At 40.2% G+C, this 15,228-nt stretch overlaps 1 protein-coding gene across 1 annotated transcript; it reads left to right on the top strand.

Annotated features, from left to right (window-relative positions):
• The first annotated feature begins 5,822 nt into the window (after positions 1–5,822).
• Positions 5,823–13,333, top strand: LOC123841365 (olfactory receptor 7E178-like). Its single transcript, XM_064593505.1, has 2 exons — positions 5,823–5,836; positions 12,391–13,333. Exons 1-2 carry the CDS (start codon positions 5,823–5,825, stop codon positions 13,331–13,333), a joined length of 957 nt encoding a protein of 318 aa, XP_064449575.1.
• Positions 13,334–15,228: the final 1,895 nt, after the last annotated feature.

A 15,228-nucleotide genomic window follows, 5' to 3' on the forward strand; every position in this document is an offset into this window, starting at 1 on the left:
TTTTTTTCAATATCATGGTTTTCATTCCTCTTCATGTTTCATATATGAATATTACTTTTTAAATTTGTTTTTAATTGGATTGGGGGAGTATTCTGGGATGCTTTGTACATCATAATGAATGCATGAGAGGTTCTCCTCAATGACCCTGGTATCCAGGTGAAATGTAGAACTCTCTCTCTCTTTAAGATTTATTTATTTATTGGAGAGGGGGAGGAGGGGCACAGGGAGAAGGAGAGGGAGAGAATCTCAAGCAGACTCCCCGCTGAGCTTGGAGCCTGTCACAGGGCTCGATCCCACGATCCTGAGACCATGACCTGAACGGAAACCAAGAGTTGAATGCTCAACCAACTGAGCCACCTAGGTAACCCTACAACTCTCTTTTCATATATTTAAAATTTATATCCTTTTCCATGATTTCTGTGTATTTTCCATACAAATTTTGCATCTCTCAAAACTGTTTATTCAGGTAATGTCTAAGGATGCCATTTACTGGTCCTTAACCATGGATTTTGTTAGAATTTCCTGAGGAGTCTTATAAATAATGACGACTGGGTCTCATCACCAGAGATTCTGATTTAGTTGGACAGGTGTGTGTCTAGGTTTGAGGATTTTTTAAAAACACCCAAGAGAGTTTAGTTGTCTTTACATTCTAAAATTAAGTAAAGTTCACTACTCCCTCTAAACCCCTAAGCCCTTGGTATTTATTGGCTTCCATCTTTCACCACATTGCTCCATTTTTTGCTTTGTCCTGTGGTAGCTATTTAACCAACTAACTACACTCAATTCTCTTTATTAAAATAATTAGCTTGATTTCTTTTTTTCTCTCTCTCTCTATATATATTTATTTATTTAAGAGAGAGAGAACGTGAGTGGACAGAGGGGCAGAGGGAGAGAATCTTAAGCAGACTCCAAGCTGAGAATGGAGCCCAATTGGGAGCTCGGTCCCATGACCCTGAGATCATGACCTGAGCTGAAAACAAGAGTCAGACGTTTAACTGACTGAGATACCCAGGTGCCCCGATATCTTTTTTCTTGACCGAACCCTGAATGTTAAATTATAACATGAGGAGAAAGATGTGTTATGAGTTGCGTGCAGTTAGAATATTGCAAAATGAGCTCATAAAATAAAGGTGGTTTTATTTTTTATTTTTTAAAGATTATTTATTTATGTATTTGAGAGAGAGCATGAGAGAGAGAGAGAGCACAAGAGGGAAGAGGGTCAGAGGGAGAAGAAGACTCCCTTCCGAGCAGGGAGCCTGATGCGGGACTCCATCCTATGACTCTAGGATCATGACCTGAGCCGAAGGCAGTTGCTTAACCAACTGAGCCACCCAGGTGCCCCGACTAAGTCACAAATTTCATCATAAATAAATTGTACTTTGTCTTCATTTTTTTTTTAAAGATTTTATTTATTTATTTGACAGAGAGAGACACAGCGGGAGGGGGAACACAAGCAGGGGGAGTGGGAGAGGGAGAAGCAGGCTTCCTGCAGAGCAGGGAGCCTGATGTGGGGCTCGATCCCAGGACCCTGGGATCATGACCTGAGCTGAAGGCAGATGCTTAATGACTGAGCCACCCAGGCGCCCCTACTTTGTCTTCACTTTTAAAAAAATCCTCAGCAGCAGCTTGGCCGCCTGGGTGGCTCAGTTGGTTAAGCGACTGCCTTCGGCTCAGGTCATGATCCTGGAGTCCTGGGATTGAGTCCCGCATCGGGCTCCCTGCTCGGCGAGGAGCCTGCTTCTCCCTCTGACCCTCCTCCCTCTCATGCTCTCTGTCTCTCATTCTCTCTGTCTCAAATAAATAAATAAAATCTTAAAAAAAAAAAAAATCCTCAGCAGCCAAGGTTTATGTTGTCAGCAAAGGTGAGCCCTTTTCTTTCTCTAGTAATGGCCTGTTTAGGACTTCACTTTGTTACCATGCTTCCTTGTCTTCTGTCATTGATAAATCAGTCTTTGAGCTCCATTTGGTTCTTCAATATGAGTATCCATCTTTCTTTAAAAATGTCATACATAGTTTTTTGGTAGTAATTTTGGTTCTCTGAAAACCTGTCCAACTAGTTTAATTTACCCTGCCTTTTATCTCTGAGGTAAATCACCTACTAACTACATTGATAAGGAACTTTGATATTGGAGAAAGGCATGAAATTGACAGATGATGAAGCCAAAACAGTTAGCGGGAAGTTACCACCCAATAAAAATGACTATATTTCTATATTTGCATATCCATTTATTCAAACCTAAGTGATAGCCAAAGAACCTTGTTAAGAGGGAAAGTAATGTTGCCATTTGATGTCAAATGGTAGACTCTACCCAGAGGTAGTGCTTTGGTTTTTGTTTGTTTGTTTTTAGATTTGGATTTGGAAGAGTGCATAGGAAAAGACTGGAAGATTCACACAGCCATCCGAATGTGGTGTGACAATTCTTGACTAGAATAGGAAACAGAGATAGTAGAAAAAAATGTGGGATAGGAAAATACTCCACTGCCCAAATATAGGCTCAAAAATTTGAAAATTTTAGCAACCCAGTATTTGTTCCTTTCTGAGCCCCAGAATTCTCAGCAGCAAATTAGGGGCAATAAAGCTTATCTTCCAAGGCCATGCAGTAATTATATATAATTGTGCCATGGTTCAGTCAGATGGTAGTTTCCCATCAAATGGTAAATCCTATTATAACATTAAGGAAGTTAATTTAAATAAGCATTCCAGTAATTTATAAGTAACCTGATGTTACAAACTGCGTGGCTTTGAGTATGATACATAACATATTTCTATTTAAATTTCTCATCTACAGAGTTATGACAACAAGACCACTTAAATGAAAGGCTGGTTGAGAAGATATCATCAAATGTGCTGAATATAACATGACTTATATGTGGTAGGAGATCAACAAGGGCAAACTGTCATAACCAATTATTAACAGGCCAGTGTATAGTTTGAACATATGGGCTTTGTAGGCCAAAATTTGATTTGCAACATCAGCTCTTTTTTAAAAAATATTTTTATTTATTTGACAAAGAGAGACACAGCGAGAGAGGGAACACAAGCAGGGGTAGTGGGAGGGGAAGAAGCAGGCTTCCCGCTGAGCAGAGAGCCTAATGCGGGGCTCGATCCCAGGACCCTGGGATCATGACCTGAACCGAAGGCAGACGCTTAACCTACTGAGCCATCCAGGTGCCCCCAACATCAGCTCTTCTAATGCATTAGCTGAGTGTACTGGGATATATTTTTTTATAACTTTTGTGGCCTCTAATCCTTCATTTTAAATGGTATTTAGCTGAAAGCACTCTAGGATTAAAAAGACAATATGCGCATGGTAAGAACTAACTAAATATAGATATCATTATCATCATCATCTACCCTGTGGTTGATAGATTTCTTATTCCAACTTTATTGAAATATAATTGATATGCAACATTGTGTAAGTTTAAGATGTACAATGTGTTGATTTGGTACACTGATATATTGCAAAGTGATTACCACCATAGAGTTAGCTAACACTTCCATTATGTCACACAATTACCATTTCTTTTTTGTGGTGAGAACATTTAAGATCTACTTTCTTAGCAACTTTAAATATATAATACAGTATTGTTAACTACAATCATCATGCTGTACATTAGATCCCTAGAACTTATTTATCTTATAACTGGAAGTTTGTACCCTTTAACCAATATATCCCTACTCCCCCCCACTCCAACCCCTGGTAACCACTTTTTAACTTTTTTTCTGAGTTTGGCTGTTTTAGTTTCCAAATATAAGAGCTATCATGCAGTATTTGTCTTTCTCTGACTTATTTCACTTAGCATAATGCCCTCAATGTCCATCTCTGTTGTAAATGGCAGAATTTGCTTCTTTCTTATAGCTGAATAATATTCCATTGTGTGTGTATCTATATATGTCATATCTTCTTTATCCATTTGTCCGTTGATGGACACTTGGATTATTTTTATATTTTGGATAATGTGAATAATGCTGCAATGAACATGGGAGCACAGATAACTCTTTGACATCCTGTTTTCATTTCCTTTGGATATATGTCAAGAAATGGGATTGCTGGATCATATGGTAGTTCTATTTTTAATATTTTTTTTAAAGATTTTTTTATTTATTTGACAGAGAGAGATACAGCGAGAGAAGGAACACAAGCAGGGGGAGTGGGAGAGGGAGAAGCAGGCTTCCCGGGGAGCAGGGAGCCCGATGCGGGGCTCGATCCCAGGACCCTGGGATCATGACCTGAGCTGAAGGCAGACGCTTAACGACTGAGCCACCCAGGCGCCCCTATTTTTAATATTTTGAGACATCTACATGCTGTTTTCCATCATGTTCATACTAATGTACATTCCCACAACAGTGCACAAGGGTTCCCTTTTCTTCACATCCTTGCCAACATTTGTTATATGTGTCTTTGAAGATAGTCATTTTAACAGGTATGAGTTGATATCTCATTGTGGTTTTGCTTTGCACTTCCCCGATGATGAATGATGTCAAACACCTTTAATGTACCTGTTGGCCATTTGTTAGTCTACTTTGGAAAATTGCTTACTTAGCTCCTCTGCCCATTTTTACTTTTTTCTTCTTTTGCCATTGAGTCGTGTGTTCTTTATATATTTTGGATATTAACTTCTTATCAGATATATGATTTCCAAATATGTCTTCCCATTCTCCCATTCTGTGGTTGCTTCTTCATTTTGTTGTTTCTTTTGCTTTGCAGAAGCTTTTTAGTTTGATGTAGTCCCACTTCTTTATTTTTGCTTTTGTTGCTTGTACTTTTAGTGTCCTATCCAGGAAATTGCTACCAGACAATGTGAAGGAGTTTTTCCCCTATGTTTTCTTCTAAGGGTTTTATGTTTTCAGGTCTTATGTTTAAGTCTTTAACCCATTTCAAGTTCATTTTTGTGAGTGGTGTAAGATAAGGGTCTAATTTTATTCTTCTGCATGTGATAATCTAGTTTTCCCAACACTATTTTTTGAAAAGAATATCTTTTCCCCATTGAGTGTTTTGGCTCCCTTGTCAAATATTAGTTGACTATACATTCAGGGATTTATTTCTGGGCCCTTGACTCTGTACCATTTGTTTCTTTGTCTATTTCTATGTTAGTATCACACCTGCTTGTGGCTGATATTGATAGTCCTTATACTCCTTCCTTGTTTCTAGCTGTATCTGTATGTGCAAGATTTACCATTCTCTGGATGCAGTATAACTGAAACAAATCCTTTGTACAGTGCACTGAAAGGCTGGGTAAGATGGTCACTCACCCTACTCTCCCTTTCCTGCTGAGGGGAACTCTTCTAGCTGGGGAGTTCCCTCTTGGTGCTGAGCAGTGTAACTGTGGGGATGGAATGCTGCAGGCAGAATGAAGCTGTTCTTCCTTCCCTTTTGGGTGGTTATTCTCAGGTATTTTGTTCCACTGTTTGCTGAAGTTTCTTAAGTAGACTTCTGAACTCTTCCAGAGCTGTTTTTTTGCAAGGATAGCTAATTATTGATCTCTATGGGGGGTACAGAGGCCTTCTTCACTATCTTGCTTTAATTGATCTCTCTTTGCATCAGATAATGACAGATCAATCTCTGAATTACTCATCAAGAGTCCTCTGAGCCAGGAGAACCACATGGGTAGGATGTGGCAGGTTGCAAGGGACTATCATTTACATACAATTTATTTTGGCAACCAGAAAAAACCCCACAGGCCAAAATCACATTTATTTAAACATTAGGATTTGTGAACACAAAGTAATCTAAAGAAAATACATTCTGGGGGCAAATGAATTCTTGTCGGTGTACAGAAATCAGAAACCACAGGGGACATTTGTTGAATTTCAGCATAGAATGGCTACAGCTTGGTGAGTTGTCAATGGAAAGACCCTGGTGATAGAAGAGAAACTGCATCAGTTTCTCCTGACTACATGTCCTAAAGCAACATGGTGGGATCTGCAGAAACACCAAATCAGAGGCAATTTCTGCCCACATGTCAGATATTCCGCAGGGGAATTTTGTTGAGAGCCTTTTAGTGTGATGGATTGTGGACCGTGTTGGGAAACAAAGAGACATCTCTAGAGTCTTGTGGTGTTTAGAGACCAATTTCCTGGTAAAGGGCGAAGCCTGCATGGTGGGAAGATTTTCATGCTCCCACTGACATCCACCTCCTATATTTATGCCATTGTGGAGACTTATCCCCTTAAGTGTGTCCTGGGTTAGTGACTTGTTTCCAACCAACACAACATGGTAAAACTGATGAGATGTCACTTCTGAGATTAGGGTGCAAAAAGACTCCGGCTTTTATCTTCCTGTCTGTTGTTTCTCTATCACCTGTCTGCTTATTCTGATGGAAGTCAACTGCCATGTGTGAGCTTCCCCATGAAAGACCCATGTGGCTGAGAACTAAAGAATACCTCTGGCCAACCGCCCACAAGGGACTCCATCCTTCCAACAGCTATGTGAGTGGGCTTGGAAACAGGTCTTCTCCCACTCAAACTTTGAGAGGACTGTGGCTCTGGCTGACACATTGATTGCAATCTTGTTAGATACTCTTGTTTATTTAAGAGAAGTAGCAAGTTATAAAAAAGCACATAACAATTAATATTATTCTAAATACATATATACATCAATGAAAGAAAATCTAGGACTTGGCCTGTCATTTAAATAAGGGAAAAAACTTAAAAAAGGGAAATAAGAAGTTCCTCTTAGAGACATAAATATTAACTCAGAAGATAGAAATAGTTTCTGATTCTTATTATAGAAGACTGAATTCTCTCTAATTTACATGATTGCCATAAAGGATTTGCAGATGTCAAAGTCAAAAAGTCATAAATTAAACTGAAAAAAAAAAAAAGGACTCAGTACTTTGTGTTAAGATCCTCGAAATTGGAAATCAGAAGCAAAGTGTATAGATGAGCTTTCTCCTAAGAAGAGAAAGGGCCCGGACCCTTCTAAATACATCCACTTTTCTCCTTTTCTTCTTCTGTTATTAGGAAGTCCTCAGAGATTGGGGTAACATGGACCAATTTTGCTAATTATGAGCTCTGTGCATTGAGCTCTCAAGGTCATACAGGAATAAATAATTAGCCAGTGCCTCCAGCCTTCCTGGCTACCAGGACCATTAGGCTGCATACTATCTTCTCCTCCCGGAGTTATCATCTGCATAACAGGATTCATGCCTGAGTCTGTATTCCTGCCAATCCTGAAGACAAAGCCTCAGCCATCATCATTCACCGGGCAGGAAAGGGGGGTGGATCCGAACTCCTAGTCATGACCCAGCAGAGGTACAGTACAGACCAGTGAGTGCCCAGGGAGATGGTGGATGGAAGAGGGACTGCCGGGAACTGCTTCCTCATCAGCTAGACAAGCTGGGGCTGGCCAGATGGGAGGGCAGCAATATGCAAAGTTTCAGCTCAGAGACCCATGAAGTTTATGTTCTTTTTCCTGTTGGGGATTTCAGAACTCTCATTCAGAATTCTGCTCTCCTCCAACACCATTTCTAGCTTCCATATGCATCACTCACATGAGAGCAGGAGATGGATCTCTTCAAAATGTTCCCTAAGCACTCCAAAATGATCATGAATATGATGATGGTGATCATGATGGTGATGAGGAGAATAAACCGTAATATAAGACTTTATTGAGGGTTTCCTTGTGCCAGGCTCTGAGCTTTGTGCTATGTAGCTTTTTAATTTTCATTTGCATAATCACCCCCAAGATAGAGGTGCACAGTTGAGGAAAAGAGCACAGCATTCTTACTTAATTTTTACCAAGTCCTGGGGTAAAAAGGGGATGAAGTCAGGTTTGGATTTGAGTAGCAAGACCCTATTCACAAGGCATAGTGTGCGGAGAATATCTTTCCATACAATTTAGTTTCATGGGGCTAATGAGCCCTTGAAATGTGAGAGGTCCAAACTGAGATGTTCTGTCAGTATAAACTACCAGATATTTTGAGGTTGAACAGAAAAGAATATAAAATATCTCAATTTTGTGTATTAGTGAATTATAATATTTTGGGGGTAGTGTAGTAAAATTTGGTATAGCAAAATTTTTTATTTTTATTTTTTTTTAAAGATTTTTATTTGTTTGAGAGAGAGACTGAGTGAGAGAGAGTGAGAAAGAGCATGAATCGGGTGGGGAGAGGGAGAAGCAGACTCCCCACAAGCAGGGAGCCCCTGGGATCATGACCTGAGCCGAAGGCAGATGGTTAACTGATTGAGCCACCCAGGCACGCCTAAAATTTTTTATTTTAAATAAAAAATATTTTATTTATTTAAATAAAATATTAAAACAAAACCCCCAAAAAGCAACCAATGATGCAACCTACCTTCCCTTTCTCTTTCTAGGTCACTCCAGGCAGAATACCAGCAGGGAAACAACTGAGCCTCATTCATTTCCTTTTTTTTTTTTTAAAGATTTTATTTATTTATTTGAGAGAGAAAGAATGAGACAGAGAGAGAGCATGAGAGGGGGAGGGTCAGAGGGAGAAGCAGACTTCCTGCTGAGCAGGGAGCCCGATGTGGGACTCGATCCCGGGACTCCAGGATCATGACCTGAGCTGAAGGCAATCGCCCAACCAACCGAGCCACCCAGGCACCCAAGCCTCACTCATTTCTGATTCCTCAGTACCTACACTGTGGTTGGCACAGTATAAGCAACTAATATACATCTGTTTATATATATTAATTATATATTATATATTCTGAGCTGAAATTTTGCATATATATGCATATCTATATCATCTATATCTATCTATCTATCTATCTATCTATCTATCTATCTATCTATCTATCTATCTATATAACACATTGATTACCCTTTGTTAGTTCACAGGAACCCAATGTAGTCAATATGGCCTCCATACACTGGGAGCTTTCTTGCCTGAGCTTTCATTTCTTCCAGGGATGTCTTGTATGACTGATGAATGAGATTCAGTGGTTTCCCTCCAAGCACTCTTCCAGGGTGACAAATCAAATTCATCAAACCCTGAAGAAGGGGCCATGGGAACCCTTAGTTTTGTAGCCAAATTGCATAGACGTTGGCTAGAACATGAGGAACCTACTACTTGCGATTGGCATCTGAAGTGGGGTAGGAGCAGTCTTGTGAGCTATCCTGTGGGATTTGATGCTCCAGGTGGATAGTGTCAGAATTGAGTTAAATTGTAGGACATTCAGCTGATGTAGACAATTGCTTAGTGTGGTGGGGAGGGGAACCCCACACATTTGCTGACCAGAAGTTTCAGAAGTGAAGTATTCTGTGTAAAAGTAAAGGAGAAACTCAGGAGGTGAAAAACTGGGTGGGTTTTTCCTATACAGTGCCAAAGACTTAATTCAATTTTAATTTATTACTCATTAGGTCGGCGTGTCCATGCCCACTGTGGGGTCTTTGAGGGCAAGGTAATAGTTTCAGTGGTGAAGGTGAGAACATGTTTGTTCTCTGTTCTTCTGTTCAAGAACCTCCCTAAGATTCTAGAGGGCACCTTGTTTAAATTTAGTGGGATCCCCAGCTATTACTGTAATTCGAGCCCCAGTAGTGATTGAGAACATGGAGGTTTGCCAGTTGGTGCATTTCAGCAGATATTAAAGTTAATTCAGAACCGATGTTGAAGAGATGTAAAAGCACCTATTTTTTGTTCTATAAATTCTTCTAATATATTTCAGACTTCCAACTGGGTCAAATTGTATACCTCTATTTCAGTTTTTTGTTTCTTAACCCCATATGCAAGTGTCTTTCTTTCTCTTAATTTCTTTTTCCCTTTTTTTATTTCTTTGTTTTTTATCACTGGATATATTTCAAGGGAGGTCCTCTCTATCCTGCTCATATTTGTAAATTTCTTACTCCAGACAGCCTCAAGCCAGATCTTCAGGGTGAGGGACCTCCTCCAAGATGATGATTGTTTCATAGGGTTTATATACCCTGTGCTTAAATCAGGTTTGAATTAATCCCTTTACTGTAATACAGGGGTGCTGTGGATGTTTCTCCCTATAACCCTGAGGATCTGGATTTTTGTTGCAACAAATGTGTGGGCAATAGGAGCAGCAGAGGTATTGAAAGGTCCCAGCCTGTTTTTAGGAGTGCAGACCTGAGCATGACAAACAATGACTGCTTTTCTTCTCCTTCTCCTTCCCTTCCTCTCCTTCTTCCTCTTCTTCTCCCTCTCTCTCCCCTCCAATGACATTTTTTCATGAGCAACCACCCAATGGACCTAGATCTTACACAGGGTATACTCTTTCCCCTGAACATCCTTAAAAGACAATGCCTGGTTGAAACACATAACCAATCAGGGTAAGAGCTTTTCCTTGGCCCTAGCGTCAGTTACAGCTTCATTCGAAGACATATGGATAGGTCTGGGCCAAGACACAAGACCCAGGGCCACATTAAGAAAAGACCTAATACCATTGTCCTGTCTCTAACAGCCAAGTAATTATTGAAACTTCCAAATTAGGTCATTTAGATCTATAAGAAAGGATTGGAAGGGCTTAAGAAATGCATCACAGTGCAATCCAGTCCAGAGTGCATGCTTCATGCTTGCCATAAGGCAGCATCCAGTGAGCAAGCCAGAGCAAGAGAAGAAAGACCTTATATGGTGGTGGTCATTGTCTCATGCCCCACTCACTCAGATAGGACACTCTGCAGAAATAGGATGGACTCCTATTCAAAATTTGGCTTGGATGTCGAGGCTGATAATGCTGAAGGTGGTCGCTTAACCAACTAAGCCATTCAGGCACCCAAAATGAGAATTTAAATAAAGGAAGCAAGTATACAGGTGGGTATAAAAAGTTTTATTCCTAATATGAAGACCTCCCTGTCTGAGAGAGCATTGCAGTCCTTCTACACAGGTCTGAAATGCTTGTGAGGTTTGAATGTCTCACTGTCACCAAAGGAGGAAGAACCTAGGCTTGTTTGCTTGCTTGCTTTTTTTTTTTAATTGAGATATAATTGACATATAATTATATTAGTTTCAGGTGTACAATATAATGACTCAAAATTTATATATTGCAAAATGATCACCACAAATCTAGTTAACATCCATCACCATACATAGTTGCAAGATTTTTTTTCTTGTCATGAGAACTTTTAAGATCTACTCTTAGCAACTTTCAAATATGAAACACAGTATTATTAACTATAGTTACCATGCTGTATATCACATCCCCACAACATACTTGTTTTATAACTGGAGGACCCCGGCTTTCTTATCAGCTAGCCCAGATGTCGGGCAGATGGGGTTAAGAGAGCAGTATGCCTTAAGCTCTGTTAGCAATCAAATATCACACACAAAAAAATGGGTCAGACACTATTACATAGATCTTATAGGGTGTTTGTAAATAGTTCAAATCAAGATAATTAATTTCTCTGCATTTAGACAAAATACTTTTGACTGCTTAATAGTGTCCTTTAATTACAACAATTTTTTTAAGGGAAAAAGATATTTCTTATTCCTTTTGTTTCCTTTAAAGGAGGGGACTGATATGTTAGTGTGTTTATGGATTTTTAAATCTCTAAGTATCCTTGCCCTTCTAATTTCTTTAGCCTAGTCTTTCCAAAGTGGATGCACATAGAAACCAGGCTGTTAGGGGCGCCTGAGTGGCTCAGTCGTTGGGCATCTGCCTTTGGCTCGGGTCATGGTTCCAGGGTCCTGGGATCGAGCCCCGCGTTGGGCTCCCTGCTCGGCGGGAAGCCTGCTTCTCCCTCCCCCACTCCTCCTGCTTGTGTTCCCTCTCTCGCTGTGTATCTCTCTGTCAAATAAATAAATAAAATCTTTTTTTTTTAAGATTTTATTTATTTGAGAGAGAGAGAATGAGTGAGAGAGAGCACGCACATGAGAGAGGGGAGGATCAGAGGGAGAAGCAGACTCCCTGCTCAACAGGGAGCCCGATGCGGGACTCAATCCCAGGACTCCAGGATCATGACCTGAGCCGAAGGCAGTCGCTTAACCAACTGAGCCACCCAGGCGTCCCAATAAATAAAATCTTTAAAAAAAAGAAGAAGAAGAAAAAAAAAAGAAACCAGGCTGTTAGAGACGGATGCACAAAGAAAGTGAATGGAGCAAAAGACAATGAGAAAAGAATGTTGCCACAACTGAGAAATTTTGCTAGATTTTCCTCAAATGTGAATACTTTATGAATTGCTTGAATCCAAAATATAGACAAACTGATGGATACCTGTATACTTGTTTCCTTTATTTAAACTCTCATTTTGGGTGCCTGAATGGCTTAGTTGGTTAAGCGACCGCCTTCGGCTCAAGTCATGATCCTGGAGTTCTGGGATCGAGTCCTGCATTGGGCTCCCTTCTCAGCAGGAAGTCTGCTTCTCCTTCTGACCCTTTCCCCTCTCGTGCTTTCTTTCTGTCTCTCTCGAATAAATAAATAAATAATCTTTTTTTTTTTTTAATAAATTCTCATTTATTTCCCTAAAGCTGTCTCTGCTATGTGGAACCCCAGAATCTAACAGGTGCCTTGGAATTCCTCCTCCTGGGGTTCTCAGATGATCCAGAACTGCAGCCTATAATCTTCAGCCTGTTCCTGTCCATGTATCTAGTCACCATGCTGGGGAATCTAATGATCATCCTAGCTGTCAGCTCTGACTCCTGCCTTCACACCCCCATGTACTTGTTCCTTTCCATCCTGTCCGTGGCTGACATCGGTTTCACTTGTACCACGGTCCCAAAGGTGATTTTGGACATTCCAACTCATAACAGAGTCATCTCCCGTGTGGGCTGCCTGACTCAGTTGTCTTTTTTTAATTTTTTTGGCTGTTTGGACAGTGTACTCTTAACTGTGATGGGCTATGATCGGTTTGTAGCTATTTGTTATCCTCTGCACTACCCAGTCATCATGAACCCCCGCCTCTGTAGCCTGCTCATTCTGGTGTCTTTTTTGATCAGCCTTCTGGACTCTCAGCTGCACTGCCTCATGATGTCACAACTTACCTTTTGCATAAATGTGGAAATTCCACATTTCTTCTGCGACCCTCCTCAGCTCCTCAAACTTTCCTGTAATGATACTTCCACCAATAAAATATTCATGTATTTTCTTGGCGCCATCTTTGGTGGTATTCCAGTCTCAGGGATCCTTTTCTCTTATACACGAATTGTTTCCTCCATTTTGAGAGTCCCATCCACAGGTGGGAAGTACAAAGCCTTCTCCACCTGTGGCTCCCACCTGTCAGTTGTTTGTTTATTTTATGGAACAGGTCTTGGGGTGTACCTCAGTTCAGCTGTCTCACGTTCTCCCAGGAAGGGTGCAGTGGACTCAGTGATATATGCTGTGGTTGTTCCCATGCTGAATCCCTTCATCTACAGCCTGAGGAACAGGGACATCAAGAGGGCTTTGCAGAGGCTCCTCAACAGAAGAGCCTAGTCTTGGATCTTTTTTTTTTTTTTTTGTCTGTTGGTTGCAAATGATTGCAAAACCAAACATATGGTATGAGCAAGCATGCCCCTTTGGTCATATAATTTTGTAGCTCATGGTTTCCATTCCTCTTGTTTTGAAATATCTAAATATTTTTTATCTTGGCACATCTTTGATGGAATTAAGGGAGTATTCTGGGACCCCATGTATGTCAAAATCACTGCGCAATTGTATCTTATTGTACCCATGGAATCTTCTGTACTTGTCACCTATGACTCAGGCATCCTGTAGAAATTCAAACTCTCTTTTAAATTATATTCTCTGGAATACTACTCAGCCATCAAAAAAATGAAATCTTGCCATTTGCAACGATGTGGATGGAACTAGAGGGTATTATGCTAAGTGAAATAAGTCAATCAGAGAAAGACAATTATCATATGATCTCACTGATATGAGGAATTTAAGAAACAAAACAGAGGATCATAGGAGAAGAGAGGAAAAGATAAAACAAGATGAAACCAGAGAGGGAGACAAACTATAAGAGACTCTTAATCATAGGAAACAAACTGAGGGTTGCTGGAGGTGAGGGGTTAGGAGGATGGAGTAACTGGGTGATGGACATTAAGGAGGGCATGTGATGTAATGAGCACTGGGTATTATACAAGACTGATGACTCACTGACCTCTATCTGTGAAACCAATAATACATTATATGTTAATTAATTGAATTTAAATAAAAAAATAAAATATATTCTCACCCATTTTTACTGCCACATCTATTTCCCATAATACTTTGGCTTTGATCAAATCTATTGATGCAGGTTGTTTAAAAGAATGTATGTCACTGGTCCTCAACCTTGGCTTCGTGTCTGAAGCATCTGATATGCTTTAAAAATCCTCATGCCTGAGTCCCACCACCACCAATTAAGATTCAATTGGACTGGAGAGTAAAAAGAACATGAACAGTTTTTTAACAGACCCCAGATTGGTCTAATGTGCAGCTAAGGTGGAGGACTACTGAATTTTGTCAGACCTTTCTTTCAAAGATGACTTTCTTGTATGGGTCCTTCATTGTTCATGGTCAAACCCTGACCGTCGCAAAGTGATCAGAAATCAGAAAGGAGGAGATAGGAAAGAGTTTTCCATAGCAATAGCCAATGTGATCTTTCCCCTCATATTCTTGGTAATATTTTTTACGTATCTTCTCCCGCCACACTCTACAGCTGGTTCACTGTGCTGGATTTTTTTTTTTAATCTTTTTTTTTTTTTTTTAAGATTTTATTTATTTGAGAGAGAATGAGATAGAGAGCACGAGAGGGGGGAGGGTCAGAGGGAGAAGCAGACTCCCTGCTGAGCAGGGAGCCCGATGCGGGACTCGATCCCAGGACCCTGGGATCATGACCTGAGCCGAAGGCAGTCGCTTAACCAACTGAGCCACCCAGGCGCCCCACTGTGCTGGATTTTAAGCTATTGTTTTCTGCTCTAAACTTACCCTTCTATACTTTAAATTGTGATGCTGTGGTGGGGGCTGTGAATCTTTAAATCACTGCTCTGATTTTCCTTCTGGCTTCTCTCTAAGTTCTTCTAATAATGGTAATAAAGATCACATGCACTAATGCCCAATCTTTTCCCCACACCTCTTAGCCCACGGTGTTGTCACTATATTCTACAGCTATGGCTCTGTTACCATATTTTTCCTTTCGTGCCTTTCATAGAAGTATTCAATCATACCTATACTAAAATTACCTTCATTAAAATAACTAGTGTGGTTTCTCTTTTATTGATTGAACTCTGACTGATCAGTCATAATATAGGGATTAAAGCTACATTGTGACATGCAATGGGGAGATTGCAAAGTGAGCTCAGGATAAAAAGGTGACTGTAATGAAAAATCTTGTTCAAGGG

The sequence above is a fragment of the Mirounga angustirostris genome, unplaced genomic scaffold (assembly GCF_029215605.1).
Source record: "Mirounga angustirostris isolate CCGP_5_RB_7025 unplaced genomic scaffold, mMirAng1.0.hap1 SCAF_1, whole genome shotgun sequence".
NCBI lineage: Eukaryota > Metazoa > Chordata > Mammalia > Carnivora > Phocidae > Mirounga > Mirounga angustirostris.